A 20,652-nucleotide genomic window follows, 5' to 3' on the forward strand; every position below is an offset into this window, starting at 1 on the left:
GATCATAAAGGTAGAATTGAAAGAAGCAAATCTTAATTTTTGTGTCAGCCTTGTCACCATTCTATGTTGTGCAATTTATAGGTTTCTCAAGGTCAGAAGAAATCACTAAGCCAAAACGATCCAACTTTTGCCATTATCCTACAACTTACTCCCAGTTTTGATAAATTAAATTGTATTCAGATGCACAGTCATAGAGAATTTTTACTATATAAAAGAATTCTTTTGAGAGTTTAATTAAAGTAAAAGTCATACCCAAATCTTCTTTTGAAATATAGGGTATTTCATGTGCAGGTATGTTCTCAAAGTACATTATGCTTCTGTAGTTCAGAGCAACCTTTCCTGGCAATGTTGCATGTGTATAAATGACAGGTAAGGGCTTGGATTTATTTTAATGATTCACAGTGTTCATAATGTTTTGGATTTTACCTTCAAGATGTTATTTTTGGTTTCTTACAATGCCACAGAAGTTATTATGACAGCACATGTAGTTTTAAAAATGTGACAGAACTTCTAGTACCAAGTTTGTCAAAATTGCCAGACCGAAAGTATGTATTTACTTTCATTGGTCTTAAAGTCTATATTTTGAAATATTCATTGTGTTTTGCTCTTTACAAGAGCAGTTTTATCTATAAGCACATTTCGTCTAGGTATCCATTAACTTCGGGGCTTTAATTCTTCATTTTAGATCAACAGCCATTTATTAAGGCCCTGCCTGAAGAAATGTACTGTATAAGGACTGTGCTCTCTAGGTACTTAAAATCTCATCGGAGAAACACACATTTCCACAAATAATTATAATATAAGGCATACCGTAATGACATGCCAACCTGAAGTGTAGAGGAAAGACTGTGGAAATATAGGGTAGGGGGAGTGAATTCAGAATGAATGATATAGAAAAAAAAGAATCCATTTAAATAGACCTGAAGGCAGAGGAGGATTTCAGCAGATGCAGGCTTTTCGAGGAGGAGGAGAAGTCAGAGGTAAAGGTCAGGGAAAACAAAGGCAGAAAACGGTACCTTAAGGAGAGTGTGTATGGAGGGTACAAATTGCCCAGGAAGTGGAAGGAGTGAAACTGGGATGTTAGTTAGGGGCGTGTTTATGAAGAGCCTACTGTGCTATGATTAGACTTTCTCATGAAGGCTATAAAAAGCTGTTAATATTTTCTGTTGAGAAAGTGTTACATTTAATTGCTGACTGTCATGGTGGTGTAACCAATGAACTAGAGTAGGGAAATACTGGAGGAAACGGAAACCTACTTAGAAAGTGTGGATGACAGTCCAGGTGAGTGGCAGTGGCAATAGACGGTGTGGAAAAGTTGTGTAGTGATGGGACAGGATTTGGCCATTGATTGAACTCAGGGTAGAGGAAGAGCTAGGTTCTATACGAGTCATTCATTCCTGCCATTGGCCTGTTGAGAGCAAAGGAGGAGGGACGAGCCCATTTTTCTGACAATACTTTGAGGTGTGTGTATTACGCCTAAAGAATATTGGCTGTGCAAAAATTGCTTCAAGTTGATACGTATATTTTTAATGTGACCTGTGAAAAATTATAATTTTGCTTCCTTTATAGATGTCTCTAAAAATATTCTTGAGTATATACCTGCATATGTTTAAGTGATATTCATGTTTTTTCAAATGCTGATTAAAGTGAAAATTTTTATTATGTGGATCTGAGGCTGTAAGGTTTAGTTTTTTGGTTTATTTGTGTTTTATTTATTTTTGTAGATTCCTTCGGATATTTTTTTAAATTTATTTTTTATTTTATATTGGAGTATAGTTGATTTAGAATATTGTGTTAGTTTCAGGTGTATATTTGTGTTTTACATGAGGTTCTTGTATTCATGGCAGAAGACTATAAATTGCATAATAAGAAACTGAATAATAACTATGGTTTGATTTAAAGTATTAATAAAATCTAAATTTGTACATTGTAGCTGTAGGGTTTCAAGATTTTAATTTAGTGAAATGCCTGAACAATTTCTTGTATTTAGTTTGATGAGTATTATGTGAGAAGCTCGTCTTCCCAAATTAGGACAGACATATATATTGTACCATTTACAATTACCATTTAATTTTTAAAACCTGTTAAATTTCATATTTAATATTTAGATATCTTTCTGCAAACAAGCTGCTTAGATTTTTTGTCATCATTGTTTGACTTGTATATTAAAGTCAGTTTAATTGCAAATGCTAGTCTGAGGAAGGATGGAAAGTTAGGATTTAGAAGTAGCCATGGTTTTTCAACAGCTTTAGTAAATAAAAAATGCTAAAAAGAAATAAATCTGCAATTCCATATGCATTATAGGCAATGTCAGATACCTTAATTGCAAACTAAAGCTGGAGTTCAATTCCCAGTGTGAAATTTACTGTTTTTTCATATAGAGGTGAGATATAAGCCCAAGATTGGCATTGATTAAGAGTGCTAATGTCAGTCCCATAATATTGGAGGAGAAAAGACGTGTGGATTTTAATGTTTTCTTTCTTTGTTCTGAATGGTGATAAAACTGTATTGTACCTTTATGCTGACCTTTATTTAAAGCTGTTGACTTTTGGGAGGAATTTCACTGTTGGAAACAGTGTGTTCTCAAATTCAAAATATTGCTGGGAGAATAGGTAGATGTGGAAGCCTACTTTGTCAAAAATTTTTGCAAGAAGAAATTATCTTGCACTTTTAGTGTACTTTGAAAATAAATGTCAACTTTGTTTATTTACCCCATCCTGTTTTTATTTAAAAGCAAATTTCTCAGGTGTACTTAATATAGTTTTATGTAATTTCACATTCTCTAATACTTTAAAAGGTTTTAAGTTATTTTCAGTATTTCAGTTATTGAATTTTCAAATACAGATGGTCCTCGATTTACGGTGGTTTGAGGATTTTTTGACTTTACTGTGGTGCAAAAGCGATATGCATTCAGTAGAAACCGTACTTCAAATTCTAAATTTTTATTTATTCCGGGCTAGCGATAGTGGTGTACAATACTCTCTTGATGCTGGGCAGCGGCAGTGAGCCTCAGCTCCCAGCCACCATGACAAATATCTGTACCTATACAGTCATTCTGTTTTTCACTTTCAGTATAGTATTCAATAAGTTATATGAGATATTCAACACTTTATTATGAAATAGGCTTTGTGTTAGATGATTTTGCCCAACTGTGGGCTAATGTAAGTGTTCTGAGCACATTTAAGGTAGGCTCGGCTAATATATGACGCTCGGTAGGTTAGGTGTATTAAATGTATTTTTGACTTAGATATTTTCAAATTTCATGGGTTTATAGGGATTTAATCCCATCGTAAGTTGAAGGAAATCTGTATTGTAAAGAAGAACTTCATCAGGGGATTATTCTACTGGAGTTTGGCTGGACCTGAATTGCATGTTTAGTTTTCCCGCTCACTAATTGTGGACATTTTTGCTTCCTCACTGTTAGTGAGGAGGCCCAGTGGTTTTTAAAACTTCCTTGAGGGAGTTTATTTGACTTCTGTAAATGATAACAGAAAAGTATTTTATGCCAAACAATGATAAATTAAACTTGTGAAAAATAGCCATTTTTATTTTTTGTGTCTTAAATTGGCAACGCCTCAATATTTAATTAAACATTAAATATTTCAAAAAAATGCTTGAAAATCCCTATTTTAGGAGGTCTCTATGTTTGTTTCCAGTTTTTTAAAAAAATTGTGTTTCAGTTTTGTACTTCAGTTTCTGAATTCATTCACTTTTCTTCATCTTTCCCTCGATTCATGGACATTACTTCCCATAGTTCAGTTTATTCGTTCACCCCTTCCTCCCTGTCTCCTTTCTATTTACCTAATTTCCTTCCTTCTTTTTTGTTGAAAACATTTATTATATGCTATTTGCCAGGCATTATGCAAGGGTACCCAGAACTGAGGTTATAGATGTGAAAGCCATGGGTCCTGTTTTCATTTAGCTCACAATAATTTTGAAAATGGTACTTTTGTGATTTTGTACACAAATGACAGTGTTCCTCTGGTGTGTGCTGTGGAGGTTGAGGGAAGGAGGAGGGAGTTAGATCGTCAAGTGATCGGCCTCAACTGAGTCTTGGAAAAGGAATAGTGGTTGGCAGAGGGGATTTCAGGTAGAAGGAATAGCAAAAATATGCCAGCAAAGGTGCAAGGTGAGGGTAAGCCTCCTAGGTCCAAAAATCGAATTAATTACCTTAATAGTTAAAGAGGAAGAACAGGAAATAAAAAAAGGATGTTCATTCCCAAGTTTAGATGTTAGCCAAAAAAGAAATCCATTGAAAATTATAATAATTTTCCAGGAAACTGGTTAATTTATTGTATATTCACTCTATTAATCACCAGGATATTACACTACTTATCGGAATCGATTAAAGGGATGAGCAAAAGCTGTGGTCCATAAGGAGCACTTACTTTCTTAATTACATTTAAGTACTATGTAAAGTTATTTGTGCCCTTGTGTCATTTCCTTATCTTCCACATCATTGTATTTCTTGCAGTACCAGCCTCAATGCTTCGAACAGAGTACGTATCCTGGACATTTTTTCGGTTTGGTTTGAAGAGACTTACATTGAAGAAAGATAAATATTGAAAATTTTGACAAAAGAGGTTTTAAAAATAGTTTAAAAGCTTAACTGAAGAAGAGTTATAAGGCAACCCAATAATAACTATTATACAAATGGTACAGATAATGACTGTAGGAATTTTTGGAAAGAGGGCTGTTTTTCAGTTGGAGGTGATCCAGTTGGCTTTATGTCATAGGTGGCTTTTAAACCTGTTAAGTCTGTATGGAATTTTCTTAGGTGGAAGGAAGGGGAATGTTTTCTATATGGGTAAAAAAAATCTTGAATATAAGTCAATTTGAAGGGCATATTCAGAATCACTGAGCAAATAAGTTTGACAGAAATAGAGGGTTGAATTATTTTTGAAGTTAGATCTGTTTGGGCTCTATTCTGGTTTTTTGCTTTTTGCCACTTTTTTTTTTTTTAACTTTTTCCTTTTACCACCGCCCCTCCAGTCCCTCTGTTGTTAAAATAGAGATACTAGGTTTGTTGTGATAATTAAACTACAGTGAGGTAATAATATATGTACTTAAGAGAAAATTTGAAAATCAGCAGTTCTGAGGTCTGCCTTTGTTAAGTTACAACCCCAAGTGTTTTCTTTGTCTTTTTTTTTTTTTTTTAATTATTAGCACCTTTTTAATTATTATTTATTTATTTATTTATTTGGCTGCATTGGGTCTTCGTTTCTGTGCGAGGGCCCTCTCTAGTTGCGGCAAGCGGGGGCCACCCTTCATCGCGGTGCGCTGGCCTCTCACTATCGCGGCCTCTCTTGTTGCGGAGCACAGGCTCCAGACGCGCAGGCTCAGTAGTTGTGGCTCACGGGCCTAGTTGCTCCGCGGCATGTGGGATCTTCCCAGACCAGGGCTCGAACCCGTGTCCCCTGCATTAGCAGGCAGATTCTCAACCGCTGCGCCACCAGGGAAGCCCTCTTTGTCTTATATATAAAGTGATTTCTAGAATTGGTTCCAGTTTTACGCATTTTTATGGTTTAGAGTGAAATTAGGAAGAGCAGTCTAATGGAGGTTGGCAAGCTGGATGGAGGGCAAGAAATTAGCCGCGAGATTTTTACAGAAGTTGAGAGAGACAGGTTAGGGCAGAAGGAATGCAAAGAATGAGAGGGGATTAAAACATTTCAGAAAAAGAATTGATAAAACTGTGAGTGAATGAGTACCACCTTAAAAGGAAATACCTTTTATATTCACAGAACTGTATTTTATCCAAACTTACCATGAATAATGCTCCAGAGGATTTTTGGTTTTAAAAACTTAGAGACTGAGTTGATTTCATTTGTGTGTGTATGTATCTTTGCATGCACACTTAGCAAGCTTGGGTCAAAGAAAATCTGTTACTTCATAGTGGGTGTGATTTTTTTATTTTACCATGTCACACTAATGTATTTCTTTGTTACTGTAAAGCATAAATGTGTAATTCATGTTGAATCAGTATTTTGGCCTAGAAGGTTTTTTAGGGGACTAATAATGGTATAGAGGCTTCATTAATACATATGACTATATAAAACATTATGAATGTTAACAGATCTTGCACTTTAATCCCCTAGAATGATTGTTTGGTACCAGCAGGAAATTTATTAAGCCTGAATTGTGTGAAATTGTGTGCGCATAAGCTGCTACTTAGATTGTAAAAATGCTATTGAAAACAGTTAAAAAGTTTTAGTTGTAATTGGCAGAGAAGTATTAACTGTGCTCAAAGAAGTATGTGTGTATGGTTGGCCCATGCGCCTTAACCTTTTTATCATTTATCTTCTTGTATTAATGTCACTAAATTATTAATTCATGAGTCAGGGTGGGAAGTGTGAAGGCACCATTTAAATGTGTGGCAAATCTATCCTTATCGCCAGAGACATGAAAAAAGTCATTTTGTGTTATCTGTAAAATGGAAAGGACATTTTAAAATTTCATTTACAGTAATCCACTTCACTTCCAGTAAAACACCTAGATTATTACTACCATAATATAGTGCTCTTATTAAAAATTTGTAACCTCCACTCTTTTGTCTTATATATATATATATAGATAGAAAAGTTTAGCCTTCATGTATTTTAAATGTGGTTTACCTATTAATTGTAGCTTAGAAATATTATTCTTATGGCATGTTATAGTGTGAGTATTCAATTTTAGGAAACATTAGCTTGCAGAAAGTAAAAGTATTTATTATAATAGTAACAGTCAAATATTGATTGGGAAGAGCCTAGATATAAGGAATTGGAAAACTCTAAAAATTCTTTTGTTCTAACAGAAATGTATGCATTTATTGTGACTTCGTAATTTTTTTGGAGTAAGATTGGTGATTCTGGCCTTGTAGAATTTTTAGCTTTATAGCAGAAATTCAACAAATTAGAATTTAGTAGTTTCCTTTTGAATACAATGTGGGACTGGGTTATATCCAGTATTTCATATGGGTGAGTAGCAGTGATGACAGAAGTTTCACGAGTTTGAAGCCACTTTTACCAATAGGTATTTGAAACCATCATACTAATGGTAGAATACCTCAGGGGTCTTGTCCAAACCTCATTGCTTTTCAGCCTCCCATTACTTACTGTTTTGTTTGGTTTTACATTCTCTCCTGCCAAAGTAGCAAGATAGGTTACTGTGGTAATGCCTTTTATTTTCTTTTCTGGAGTTTCTCCCCAAGCACTGTAAGCTGTACATATGGCTCTGTTATACACACACTGAAACACTAATTTGTTTTGGTCAGTATAATGCTGCTTTATTTTGTTTTTCTCATTCCAGCATAGTTAATTTACCTTTACCTTTACATTTAAATTAATTAAAATAACAGACTGAAGTTGGTTTGAATATTCTGGTAGATGTTGATAGTTATCGGTCAGTTCATTATTTGACCGAACTGCATTCAGTTATCTCCATCTTGTATTGGTTAATCCATAGCAGGAGTTAGTAAACTGGCTGACTGGCAATTTTTGCAGTAAAGTTTATTGACACACAGCCATGCTCATTCATTACACATTGTCTATGGCGGGTTTCATGCTACAAAGGGAGAAGTGTATAGTTGTGACGGAGACTCTATGGTCCTTAAAGCCTAAAGTATTTACTTATCTGGTCCTCTACAGAAAAGTTTCCTGATCTCTGCTGTATAGTATCAGTCTACATAATTCCTTGCTTCTAATCTTTCTAAACATAATGGGATATTATTGATAGTTTTTAGCTTAAGAGATCTGAAGAATTACTCGTTGTTATCTTTGGAAGTTATTCTTATTAAGCTCAGTTTTTTGCTTTATACGTGGAGTGGCAACGAGGGATATATTTTCCTCAAATATCAGTTTTCTGATTTGGAAAATTTATAAAAAATTAATGAAATACTGCAAAAATAACATGTCTTTTACCAAGTAAGAGAGTCTTGGCAAGTAATTCAAGCTTCTAGTCAATTTTTCTCAGTTTTTTATAACCTATGTTTCTTTTTATTAAACATTGCTTTTTTTTTGGGTTTTTTTTTTGGCTGTGTTGGGTCTTCATTGCTGTGTGCGGGCTTTCTCTAGTTGTGGCGAGTAAGGGCTACTCTTCGTTGCGGTGCGTGGGCTTCTCCCTGAGGTAGCTTCTCTTGTTGCGGAGCATGGGCTCTAGGCACGCGGGCTTCAGTTGTTGTGGCACGTGGGCTTAGTAGTTGTGGTGCACAGGCTCAGTAGTTGTGGCTCATGGGCTCTAGAGCGCAGGCTCAGTAGTTGTGGTGCATGGGCTTCGTTGCTGTGTGGCATGTGGGATCTTCCCGGACCAGGGCTCGAACCCATGTGCCCTGCATTGGCAGGCAGATTCTTAACAACTGAGCCACCAGGGAAGTCCTTGAAATTTTAATAGAGGTTATAAAATTACATTTTAATGTTGAAAATCCCTTTTCTAAAAACCACATACCTCCCTCACTCCATGAGTCACTAGTTAAGAAGCACTAGACATAAAACATGTTATATTTTAAGTTTTTAATGAACTAAAGTTTTAAATTTTTTTAACATTTAACAATCATTAAAAATGACTCAGTCCATTATGTTTTTAAATATTATCTATAAATATTTTTCTTGCCTTCCCATATGTCTTCTAATGCTCTTTAGAGGAATCAGACATGCTGACCACATAGAATATCAGTCAAACACTGGAAGTAAGAGTCTGTTCTTGTTCATTCACTTAAACTGAAACTTTATTTCTAATGTTGTTCATTAAGTTAATTTTCAGAAATAATTGATATATACTTTTTCTTTACCACTCAATAAAATACTGTTACTTTGAGTTTTGCTTGTAGACACAGAGTGTATGGTATGGAATGTGGGGCTTAATGGAGACTAATGTGGGCTAAGGCACAGGAACTTGCTTTTCCTGGAAAAAGCATGTCGTCTTGTCGTTTGGTCATGTGCGTTTTCCCACAAAGGCGGGGTGTGAAATATGTGAGCTGAATGAGTCTCAGGTTATTGTATTATGGCTGCCGATGTAATAATCTGTAATGTAATCTGTAAGTAGAGTTCAAAAAATGTTTTTTGTAATAGCAACTCTTTTAGATGTAATTTAAAAACTCTGAATTATTAAAGTAATTGCTGAGAGATATTTTGATAAGAGACAAGCTTTTAGTGAAACGTATTTCCATAACCCTTAAAAATCTCCTTTAAGATTACTTAAGATGGAATCAGGACCATAAACATGTTTTTGGAATAACTGAGAAAATAATGGAATAGTAAATATATTGTGTATTCCTATCCTTGTATATACTTGCTGAACTTGAGGCTTAGATGATTGTGATTTGTCCCAACGCTCATAGTGGTAGGTTAAACCAGGATTCTAGACTGTGTTCCTCATCTCAGTCTTGGGCTCTTGTCATTAAGATGATATTGGTTGACCTAAGTACACATCTCAAGGGAAACACAGGTCTATAAACTGCTTTTATTTCTCTTGTCTTTCATTATTTTGGTATAAAATATATTTATTATCACTAAGTTTTTGGGAGTTTAACAGTTATTAATTAATTCATATTTGGGGTTTTAATCATTTCCTTATGTATTTAATTCTCCTTAGAAGATTATTAACTTTTTGAAAGTGACAGTCATATCTTCATCTGTTTATAATCCCTTTAGAGCCTAACACAGGGCCAGTATATAAAGTAAATATAATGAATGAATAGGTAACACTCATTTCAGTACTCAATATCAAAAATATCTGGAATGTAATCACCAGATAGTCATTGATCTAAACTGACATACATGCAATTTTACTATTAATATTATTTATTTTTAGAATTGCAAGTTGAGATGACACTATATATATTGACATAGCTTGCAACTGAGTTTTATCATTTATTGATTACAAAAGGCAATGTGCTATATACTTCAGAAAATTTTTTTCAGCTTCTTACCATGTGTTCTTTGTAGTTAATTTTTCATTTTTAAGTTCATTTGACATATTTTACTCAGATTACCTCATTACCTTTAAGAAATTCTTGATGGTGATATTGATGATCTAATATACGACAGATCCTGGGTCATTATTATTTCATTTAGTGGTTGTACATGTAGACCAAGAGGGAATCTGAATATTGATTCAAAGAATGGCTAGTAACAATGATTTATGAACAAAGGATCCAGTGTAGTGAGCCAAGGATAAGATTGCATCTCATGAGCAACATTGGATTTTTCCTTTTCTATTTGCCTGAACGGTGAAGAGACCATAATATCACAGAAGTTGACATTAAAATGTTCTTTCCATGACTATTAAGATTCATTGTTAATTATATTTGAGGAAATACTTAGGTTTATAATTTTGACTTGTAAGCAACTTCTCAGGTATTTTGGCTCATAAGATTCATCTAGAATAATCTGTTAGTTTATAACATATATCGTGAGCACTTTAAATAGCACTGTAAATGAATAAAATTAAGATAGCTTAACTGGAAATACTAAAAATTAAGTTAACGTTTAGCTATCATTACCTAAGGGATGTTAGTTTTACTCATGTAAACATTTTGAAAATCAACTCATTATTTTTTTGGTATTTCATCACTTTCATAATCCCAAAATGACTTTGTTCTATTTCTATTTTTTATTCCAAAGGGAAAGATAATAAAACACATAAAGTGAGTAGGCTTATCTGAACTACTTAATTCGTGGCAATAGTGGTTTTAGAACATGGTCTTATATCCCAGCCCTGCTATTGTTTACTGTCAGTTGTACAGGTTAGGTATTCTCATTTTAAGGCAAATTGGGGATAATAATTTATATTTCGTCAGGTTGTTGTGAAGATTTCATGAATAATATAAGTAAGCTATTTAGTTTATCTGTGTAGTTTATCATTTTGGAGGAACCTAACTCTGTGCCAGGCAATTGTAGCTTTCTATTTAGAAAGGGTTATTTTTGAGCTAGAATGTAATCTCCCTGAGGGTTAGGAGTTTTGTCTCTTAGGTTCCTCAGTACACAGCATGTAATAGATCCTCAATAAATGTTTGCTGAATGAATAACTTAGCAACTAAGAAAGAATGTCCTTGTAATTAGCCTTGATTGGAATTCAAGCTTTGCTACCTGCTAGCTGAGTAACTTCCAGTAAAGGAGTTAACTTTTCTTTTCTGAACCTCAGACTTTTGACCTTTATGATATTGACCTTTTAAGGATTAGTGATATGTGTCTGATACAGTATTTCACGCGCAGTAGGCACTCAGGAAATATTTTTGGCCTTGGTACCCATAATTTATATTCAGCTCAAAAATATTGCATGAGAATTCTAGACCATTAGAAAGTTAAGAAGAAATAAAAAGTTTTAACTTTGGAGAGGACTGCTATTTAAAAATAGCTTTCCCTTTCCCCCAAAAGGGGAAAAAACTAAATTCTACATTGTAAGTGTATTATAATTTAACAATAAATACAAAATATTTTAAACTAATGGATTTATGATTTTTTTTGATATAAAAGTTGGGGACGCCATCAACTTTCATGTTATATAAGGTAATATTTTGAACTGGGCATGGAGCTTCATTTTTTTCCTTTTCTTTTGGAACTTCATTTGCAGCTTTATGTTCAGTCATAAAATGTCCCCTATGTTGGTTTGAAAATGACAGCCATTTGTTTTTATTATTTCAACTGGAAGCATTTTAATGAAGACAATGGCAGACTGCCCTGCATTGTGCCTCCAGAGTCCACAGCTACAAGCCTCTTTTGCATGCTCAGCATGACTCCTAGATATCATAGCAGATCGCAGATATAATTTACTGGGAGCATTCCTGAACTCTTCTCCTTCCTACTCCTCTAAGTCCTCTCACAGGAGAATTTATACCTTCACAATGAAGAAGTTTCAATAAAGGGTAAGATCAAAAGTGAATGTTAAGGGGACTTTAGTATAAATAGTGTAATTAAAGTACTCTATATTTGATACCAATATCTGCAGAAATGAAACAGAGAAAGAGGGTGGCGACTAGTGGTTGGCCACGTGGTTTTAAAATCGCTATTAGCATTTCCAACCCCAGCCCTATCTTTGTGAAGGGAAAGAAAATAAACTCCAACGCAAAAAGAACGTCAAATGTCTGGAGCTAAAAAAGGCTTTCTGATTCGTGATAACAAGGGTTTACTTAGGCAACTTACTGAAAGAAAAATCCCAAGGGTGTTGATGTTTTCTCCTGTGTTAACAAGAAGGGGAAATTCTGCAATTTATTTTTTTATTTTCTAAACCTTTGCAGTGGGGGCAGAGTGGGGTTAGTACCATCCTGTTGCTGTTGTTATTGTTGTTTTGGTAAAACATAGAAAAGCAGCTTTCTTTCGTTAGTAAATTCTGTCCCATAGTGATTATAATTTTATAGCACAAATTAGATCAGAAAGACTGATTTTTTACAGCTGTCTTTAACTCTCATTTAAAATTGACATACACTTAGCGCATAGAATTTTAGGCTTACCCAAAGCGTGAATGTTTCATTTTACACAGCATTAGTGCATAATAACAAGGATGGGTAACTTTGGTAGGTTTCCTGCTTAAGATGGCTCTTTGCCTCTCCGGTTCTCATGCTTATGGTTGTTTGGGCATAATATCCGGTGTTCACAGTAGTTCCGTGTCCATGAGTAGAAATCAAAGATAAAGCTTTAGATATGAATCTTTAGTGGCTTTGCACTTAATAGAATATCAGCTCAGTTAACCATTTTTAGAAAAATTTAAATTATCTTTTTCTCTCATTAATTTGAAGCATGCTGTATATCCTACTTACTGATGCTTTTCAACAAATGGGTTTTATTTTTTTTCTATGTTTGCTAGACAGATATCATCATATATAAGGTTAAATGTGATTTCTTAGTAATGTAACATAAATACACAAATATTAAAACTGATTAGTAATGGTTTCTTAATTTTGCTGACAGTTTAAGGCATGGGATGTTTAATGCAGCTAATAAGTATAAGCAGGTTACTGTCTGAAAGGCTACAGCTAACTGTACATTGTAAGTAGTGTATAAAACATTGAGGACTGTTGGGATATAAACAATGCTGAGGCATGTTCCTGGAAATCGTTGTTCAGCTTTGGAAGGTTTAGTAGTAATGATGCATTAATTGACTTTTTACATGACAGAGTAATAGGATACTTACTCTAAAAAAAATCTTGACAGAGGTTTGGTAGACAATGGCAGGTGGTTATAGAAACAAGGTTAGGATGAAATAGTTTGAATCTCCTTATTTGAAGGAGAAGAAAAGAAATAGTCATTTGTAGTTTGAGTAGAAATGTTCTGTTTCAGTTTTTATTAAGCAATGAACTGTTACTTAGCATTATGTGGGGTTTCATCTGTGCCTTTACCCTCCCAATTTTTCCCTGAAGTTCTTGGGAAGAGTTTTTCTAAAAATCTAAGGACAAACTGGTTTTTAATATGGGGAATCACTTAATCATTTCTGTTTGTTGAAAGAAACTTTAATATCCCTTTTCTGGTTTTGTTCCTTGTTTTTGTTCTTGTTTTGCATTGTGAGACACTTTTACTGAGCTTCATTTTGCAGGTAGTTATATAGAGTCTGTTGGCTACATCTCTGCCAGTGAGTGTCTTGTGGCTCCAGTTTGACTTAGGAGCAATGTTTTCTTGGGATTAGTTTCACCATGTTTGATTATTTATTCATTCTATCCTTAGCTGATTATGGTCTGCTAAGTATTTCAGTTTTCATTAAATTTTTTAATGGAAGGTTGTCTTTAATTTGGATCACAGCAGTAAAATCTTCTGACTGTTTTCAAAATTGCATTTAAAGCTTGAACTTTAGAAAATAATTTTATTTGATGTGAAAGTGATTGGATGTAGATAGTAGAATGAGAAAAATAAATTTGATATTCTTTTACTCATTGCACAGACAGATGGATGGACTTAAGCTTTATTTGGGCGAAAGAAGCCATGACTTTATTACATTCCAGAATCTCTTTCTGTTTGTTAGAAACAATCATTTATACTAAGTCTCATAGTTGACTAGAGCGTATAGTTAAAATCAGTTCATAAAATATTGTATCCTGGCCAGAGACCACAAAAGAGGTCTGGGTTGTGTGGTTTCCTCCTCCTTTTCCCTTCACTAACAGAGGTTTTCCTATCTTGGCAGCTGTTTCTTACAAGGCAGTCGTCAGTCCCTGATGTCTTCCTTCTCTTTCTTCCCACAAACAAGGACTCTTTCAAATAGCGGATGACCAAAGACAGACCGATCTTGGATCGTTTTAAGAAAGTGGAAATGTGTTCAAGGGCTGTGCATGTGGGCACGCAGCCTGTATGCATTAGTTCATTGAAATGAAAATACCCATTACAACCAAAACCTGGGTAGTCAGAATTCTTCGCTTAAATCGGGAGCATTCCAAAGGCTACTACAAGTAAAATTAATGCACCTCTTCCACACATTAAAATTATTCTAATTGCTTGAGCCAATCATTGACCAGTCGGTGGGATGTAAGAAATTGTTCACTGATTAGCCTTTTTGATATGACAGGCCATGAAATTATCTGACTTCTCTCTGTGCTTTATATAAAATAGCTTGCAGTTTTAAGGCAGGTACTTTGCACAGCAGTTGTAAATGGAAGGTTTACTTTTGGTTTTGTCTTTTGAATAGTCTTTGGGAGCTCAGAGTGAAGAATGAATAGAGAGCCAGCCAGTTTTTCAGGGTTGTGTGCCATGTGTCTCCTCCATCAGATTAATTTTTTTTTTTTTAAGGGAGCTGCTTTTTTTTTTTTTTTTCCTTTACATTTTATTTATTTAGTTATTTATTTATTTATGGCTGTGTTGGGTCTTTGTTTCTGTGCGAGGGCTTTCTCCAGTTGCGGCAAGTGGAGGCCACTCTTCATCGCGGTGCGCGGGCCTCTCACTATCGCGGCCTCTCTTGTTGCGGAGCACAGGCTCCAGACGCGCAGGCTCAGTAGCTGTGGCTCACGGGCCTAGTTGCTCCGCGGCATGTGGGATCCTCCCAGACCAGGGCTCGAACCCGTGTCCCCTGCATTGGCAGGCAGACTCTCAACCACTGCGCCACCAGAGAAGCCCCATCAGATTAATTTTTGATGTATTATTCTTCTTTTTATATTTATGGCATGCAGAGGAGGAAGCTTGCTTTTCCCTTTGTTTTTGTTTTATTTCTAAGAACATCTGAGGTGTTCTTAGAACTTGGTGATGCCAATTCTGATTCCCTCATTATGATACCTAATTGTCTTCACAGGTTTCAGAGAGAGCTAAAAAAACTGGGCTGATTATGGATCATGGAGATGTATATGGAAGCAGTTTTATCTCAGAAACTATAGGCGTGATAAAATAAACTTCTTATGACAAAAGTATCTTGCTAGTTCCTTTTGTGGTTTTATGGGTCTTCATATTTAAACACTAGATAATGACTTCAGATTAATTTTTTACCTTCTTTCTGTGTGTTTGTTGGTGAAGCAAGATAGTGACTTTATAGCATAAGTGTTCCAAACCATTTAGCATCTGACCCCTTTTCCATTGAAGTTACATTGTAGGGAAGTGATAGCAGAATATAGTGACCGGCTAATAGAATCACATATGATGCATTAAGAATGTAGCAAATGCAGAGTAGCTCAGATAATGTGAAATAGAGAACTCAAAGTTATCTAGGGAAATTTGGTTTTCTAAATTTTCTTTATGCTTTAGCGATAGCATCTAAATTATGTAAGAGTTCATGTGATTTGAGTTATAGACACAACCTCATGTAACTTTCAGTACTCCACTTTAAAAAAACTCTTTATTTGCACCAGGTTAAGGATAACATGGGAAAACTTTAAAGGAAGAATTTGTAATTTCTTTACCCTCAGAAGCTAGATCAGGAGGCTGTATATATTTTGGAACTGCCTTCATAGTATGTGTATTGTAAAGCTGGTATTTACTCTTTGATTCCTCATGCTACCCTAGAAAGCAGTAAAACACTTCAGTAGAACCCAGCAAATAACCTGGTTTCACGTGATCCTGGGAACTTAGAAATGCTGATTAAATCACTTCTGGAGTTTTTGTATCCTCTGCAGTTGAAGAACTGTGTCCTTAAGGGCTAGTCAGAATTAAACTTGGCTCTTGGTTTTTATATTCTTTGCCACCCCTCCCTTGGTTTTTTAAAAATAGTGATGCAACCCTGGAGATATAATCATCATGGTCTGCGGTTTTATTTGGGTCCAGTGGATGGACTAAACTGCTCAAGGATATGGGTTTGATCTTACTAAGTTTTGCTGTAAGAAAAACTGATATATGAAAATCTAAAAGTTTAAAATGAAATAGTTAAGAGCAATCATTTTATTAAACTGCTCCCTTTATGAATAACTAGTAGTCAGATAAATAACAGTTTGCTATGTGGTGTTTGGAATGCCATTATGATATAAAGTACAACCATATATTAAAAATTGTACACCCTTGAATAGAAAAATAAACTGTTTCATTATATCTGTAATGTACTTTGCAAGGTAACAGGATAAAAGAGTAGATAATACTGCTGTTACCATCACTAGAAACAAAGAAAGTGTATGTATTTATGAAATTTTGTTGGAGGTATTGTGTACCAAAGCTAGTACTTTGATAAAATGACTAATACGTGGCATTGAAAGGCAGATATATTATTCTAGAATAACTTTTTAATCTTTTCAAAGAAAAATTTATCTTTGGGAATTATATAACTATTATGTGAGTTCATATGTTCTGATTACCTTTAATTTTGGGGGGTTTTGATTGTTTCCAGAATGCAAAGCTCAGATATCCAGTGTATAGGAGCAACTTCCTGCTGCATATAGAATCAAAATATATGCCATTTTTTTTATACTTAGGAGAAAGAGGGAGGCAAGGAGGGAAAGAGAGGAGTTATTATTATTTTTTCATCTTTTGTGACATTGCAGGACCATAGAGTAAATGATGGATTTGTTTGTTTTTCAGATATGAGGATCAATGATGCAGACTGCTGGGTTCGATGAAGCTGGACATTTATAACTAGATTCATTAAGGAATACAAAGAAATATTTAAAGGGATCAATAATGGTGTCTTCTGGTTGCAGAATGCGAAGCCTGTGGTTTATCATTATAATCAGCTTCTTACCGAATACAGAAGGTAAGGTAACAGTTTAAATTTTATTTTTTAAGTTCAGGAGAACTTAAACTATGCAATCTTCTTTTTATGTAGAAGTGGCTCGAATGAATATTTTTTTATTATTTTAGAATTAAGTGTTAAAAAGATTTCCTGAATGTCATATTCTTTTTCTGGTTGTTGAATTATTTTTATTACACAGCTATATATTATAGAAAGTGATAGAAATCTGAATTTATATTTTACATACATTTGTAAATATAATCATTGTAAATAATCCTGAGAGAACTAAATGAAAGCTTTGCTTTGGTATATATGTTACGTTTATTGACTGAATTTATGCCAGTAAAACTGAAAATATTTTGTGGCAACTCTTTCATTTCATCTTTAGTTTTGTGTGCTTCTTAAGTGTGATCATTGTTCTAAAACTTCTAAGTAAAATTTTTTTATATTTTCTGGAAAAAGTTATTTTTTGTAGTGCTTCCTTTCTAATGTTATCTTTTTTGAAGACAGACCTGATTTTTAAAGAAGTAGAGACACTTTAGAGGGTTAATGAAATAATTGAAACCATAATTACTATATGGATTTTCTGGTATCTGTTATTTCTTTAGTCTTACATGTTATTTCCATGTGAAAATAACACCCTTCCAGGTGCTTTTTACAGAGCAGGTCAGAAGTTAATGTGGGGCTAAGATGTGTTAATTTTATAGCTAGTTGGTAGTGGCAGTCATTGTATTCAGCATGAAATTATATTAACCTTGTAAAATCTGTGAAAGAATGCAAAATCTCGGAGAAATGCATGTAAAATATAATGGATTTTTTGGTCACAATTAAATATTCTTGAAGAAAATGTCTTAGAATTTTTAAATTGGCTTTATATGTACTTTTAAATGATCCCATTTATACCTATTAATAAAATTGGAGATGGAAAAAAAAGGCATACTGTCAACTAATAGATAGAAGCTTATTATTCTGATGTCTTTGTAATAAGCTTCAAAATGTTAACATTTTTCGGAAAGAATTCTATTTGAATTGCTTGTTCCAAAATTATGTTTCATCACTTCTCCTTGCTGTCCCAGTCCCCTACTTTCAACATATTGACATAACTTAATAATATAATTCAGATAAATAACAAGTTGAGAAAAATTTTAACATAAGAACTTCTGTATTCAGAAAGTAAATAATGCTCACTTGGATTTGTCACACATGAAAGTTACAAATGGGTTAATATTTTATTTTCAGAAGATATTGCTGTTTGCATCAGAATTGAAAGATACATCAAATCTGACATTAAAATGTAATGTCTGAATGAATAGTACTGTAATGATAAACAACGAGCAGAAACTGAGTTAATAATATGAATCTCTGGCTTGGGTTGTTATGAAAATCTTGTGTATAGTCTATAATTTTGCATCTGTTTTTGTGGAGGGAAAAACTAACTGAATTCCTGCTGTCATGTTTGAATGTTTTTATACATTTAAAAAGATTCCAGGTGTAGATCAATGGCTCATTAGTCCACATAATAAAAAATTTTCCAATCAAGATAGAGACCACTTTGCTGGCACAGGAGCTTAACTCAGCAGGGGGCTAGCAAACCAGAGACTTTTTCATGAGATACTGCAGTTTTATTTCTAGTGTCACCTATCAGGTCAGGATGCATATCTGCTGTTAAGAGAAATTTCATTTTTGGCGCATCAGGCCAGGGGTTGTTGCTTTTGAAGCAGTTCCCTCCTACAGGTAAAAAGAACCTGGGACGAACCCACACTACTAACTGTGAGGGTACAGAGTTACTGTGCACTTCACTGTTAGAACATTGATCCAGCGTCGCGTGGTTTTGTCTTAGAAAAGTTTTACGTGACATGATAGTCCTTTATTGCCAGCAAGCAGATAATGCTTTGTGAACACCTATAGAGAAAACCAATCAAAGTTGGGTATGAGGGCACAGGAAAGAAGATATAAATTTAATTATTCAGCCATTAAGTTTCTTCGGGGCCCTTACATGATTGTTACCTTTTCAAATCTTATAGCTATTTAGAGCACTTTTCAAATCTTATAGCTATTTAGAGCACTATATATAGAGCACTTCTTTTATCAGCTCCTGGATCTTTGCCGATAAGCTCAGATAAGGTTTTCTAGATGGTTTCCTCCCTCCTTCCTCATTTATTGAGTGACTAAATTGAGCCAGGTGCTTGGGGTTCAAAAATGCACAAGGCACAGGTCCTGCTCTTCAGGAGCTTGTGGTCTTGTGCAGGGGTCAAAACCTCAAATACCTACCTATTGGGCCAAGCAGACAAAGTAACTTGAGTGCAGCAGGCCAGTGGAGGTCTGCAGCAAGCAGGAAAGTGCTTGCTGGAGGAACCATGGTTGCCTTTCCAGTGTTTAGCCTGGTTTTGCCGGTCTTCTGACTTTTCAGTAGAAACCAGTCGTTAGATTTTTTAAGTAGTAGCAACTAATTAAGATTTTGTTTTTAAACAAAACAAGCCTGTGTATTGTATTCAGCCATGGACCGTGCCTTCCTTTTCAGAGCTTTCTTTTCCCCTGTTTACAGTAGTGTTTTACCTTAGTGTATAATTTTAAAGGCTTAACATAATTTTGGATTTGTTTTACATCTGTATATATGAGAGGTAAATTTCCATATATGCAAGGAGGAATTATGTATTTGTTCTAAGTCCAGGCAAACATTATAAATATGTCATGTTTTGTGTGCATGTTAAAGAGCAAATCACTAAGCATTTTTTTTTTTAAGTTTTACCATGGTAAAAGCTAATTATATAAAGTTTTTTTTTTTAATTTTTTTAAATTTTATTTTATTTATTTATCTGTTCATGGCTGTGTTGGGTCTTCGTTTCTGTGCGAGGGCTTTCTCTAGTTGCGGCGAGCGGGGGCCACTCTTCATCGCAGTGCGCGGGCCTCTCTTGTTGCAGAGCACAGGCTCCAGACGCGCAGGCTCAGCAGTTGTGGCTCACGGGCCCAGCCGCTCCGCGGCATGTGGGATCTTCCCAGACCAGGGCTCGAACCCGCGTCCCCTGCATTGGCAGGCAGATTCTCAACCACTGCGCCACCAGGGAAGCCCTATATAAAGGTTTAATTGTTAGAATTAGCTTATCTTCTCCATTTCTATCAATTATTGTTTAAGAATAAAGTCTTACCTGTTAAAATTTACTGGTTTTTGCAAAGTAGGAACAATGTTTTATTTATTCTTAAAGTCTCTCCTGTGTTTTTTTGAAAATTATGTTTAGAATTTTCAAATAAAAAATGATTATAAAAGACCAAACTTTCACAATATTTTGTGTTTTTAGAATTTATTTTACTCTTAGAGGACTAACATCAAGCCCTTTAAAAATCAGTTTTGTTGAGAAACTGGGGTGCTTTGATTCTTTTGGCCAATTTTTACAAGCCAAGTAACCCACTGTGGAAACATGTATCAGTAAGTAGGAAAGTAAACTGAATTTTTATGTCCTAGAGAATTAAATTATGCTATATAATGGAGCCCTGGCCAGCATAAGTCAGATATATGAAGGCTTGCTCAAGTGACAAGTTACAAATAATAGCAGTTCTTCAGTGAAGTAGGTAATATGGATTTCAGGTTGAATTCTTTATGCAGTGAGTATGTAATTA

The 20,652-nt window shown here is 34.7% G+C and overlaps 1 protein-coding gene across 9 annotated transcripts in view; it reads left to right on the forward strand.

Moving 5' to 3' along the window:
- Window positions 1-20,652, forward strand: part of ADGRL2 (adhesion G protein-coupled receptor L2) — a 212,078-nt gene that overhangs the window by 49,086 nt on the left and 142,340 nt on the right. For all 9 annotated transcript variants that reach the window (XM_059925141.1, XM_059925150.1, XM_059925126.1 and 6 more), the window contains exon 2: window positions 16,887-17,058. In XM_059925141.1, the coding sequence (XP_059781124.1) occupies window positions 16,986-17,058 (73 nt within the window). In that variant the 5' untranslated portion in view covers window positions 16,887-16,985. The remainder of the gene's footprint in view (window positions 1-16,886; window positions 17,059-20,652) is intronic.

Source organism: Balaenoptera ricei, chromosome 1 (assembly GCF_028023285.1).
Source record: "Balaenoptera ricei isolate mBalRic1 chromosome 1, mBalRic1.hap2, whole genome shotgun sequence".
NCBI lineage: Eukaryota > Metazoa > Chordata > Mammalia > Artiodactyla > Balaenopteridae > Balaenoptera > Balaenoptera ricei.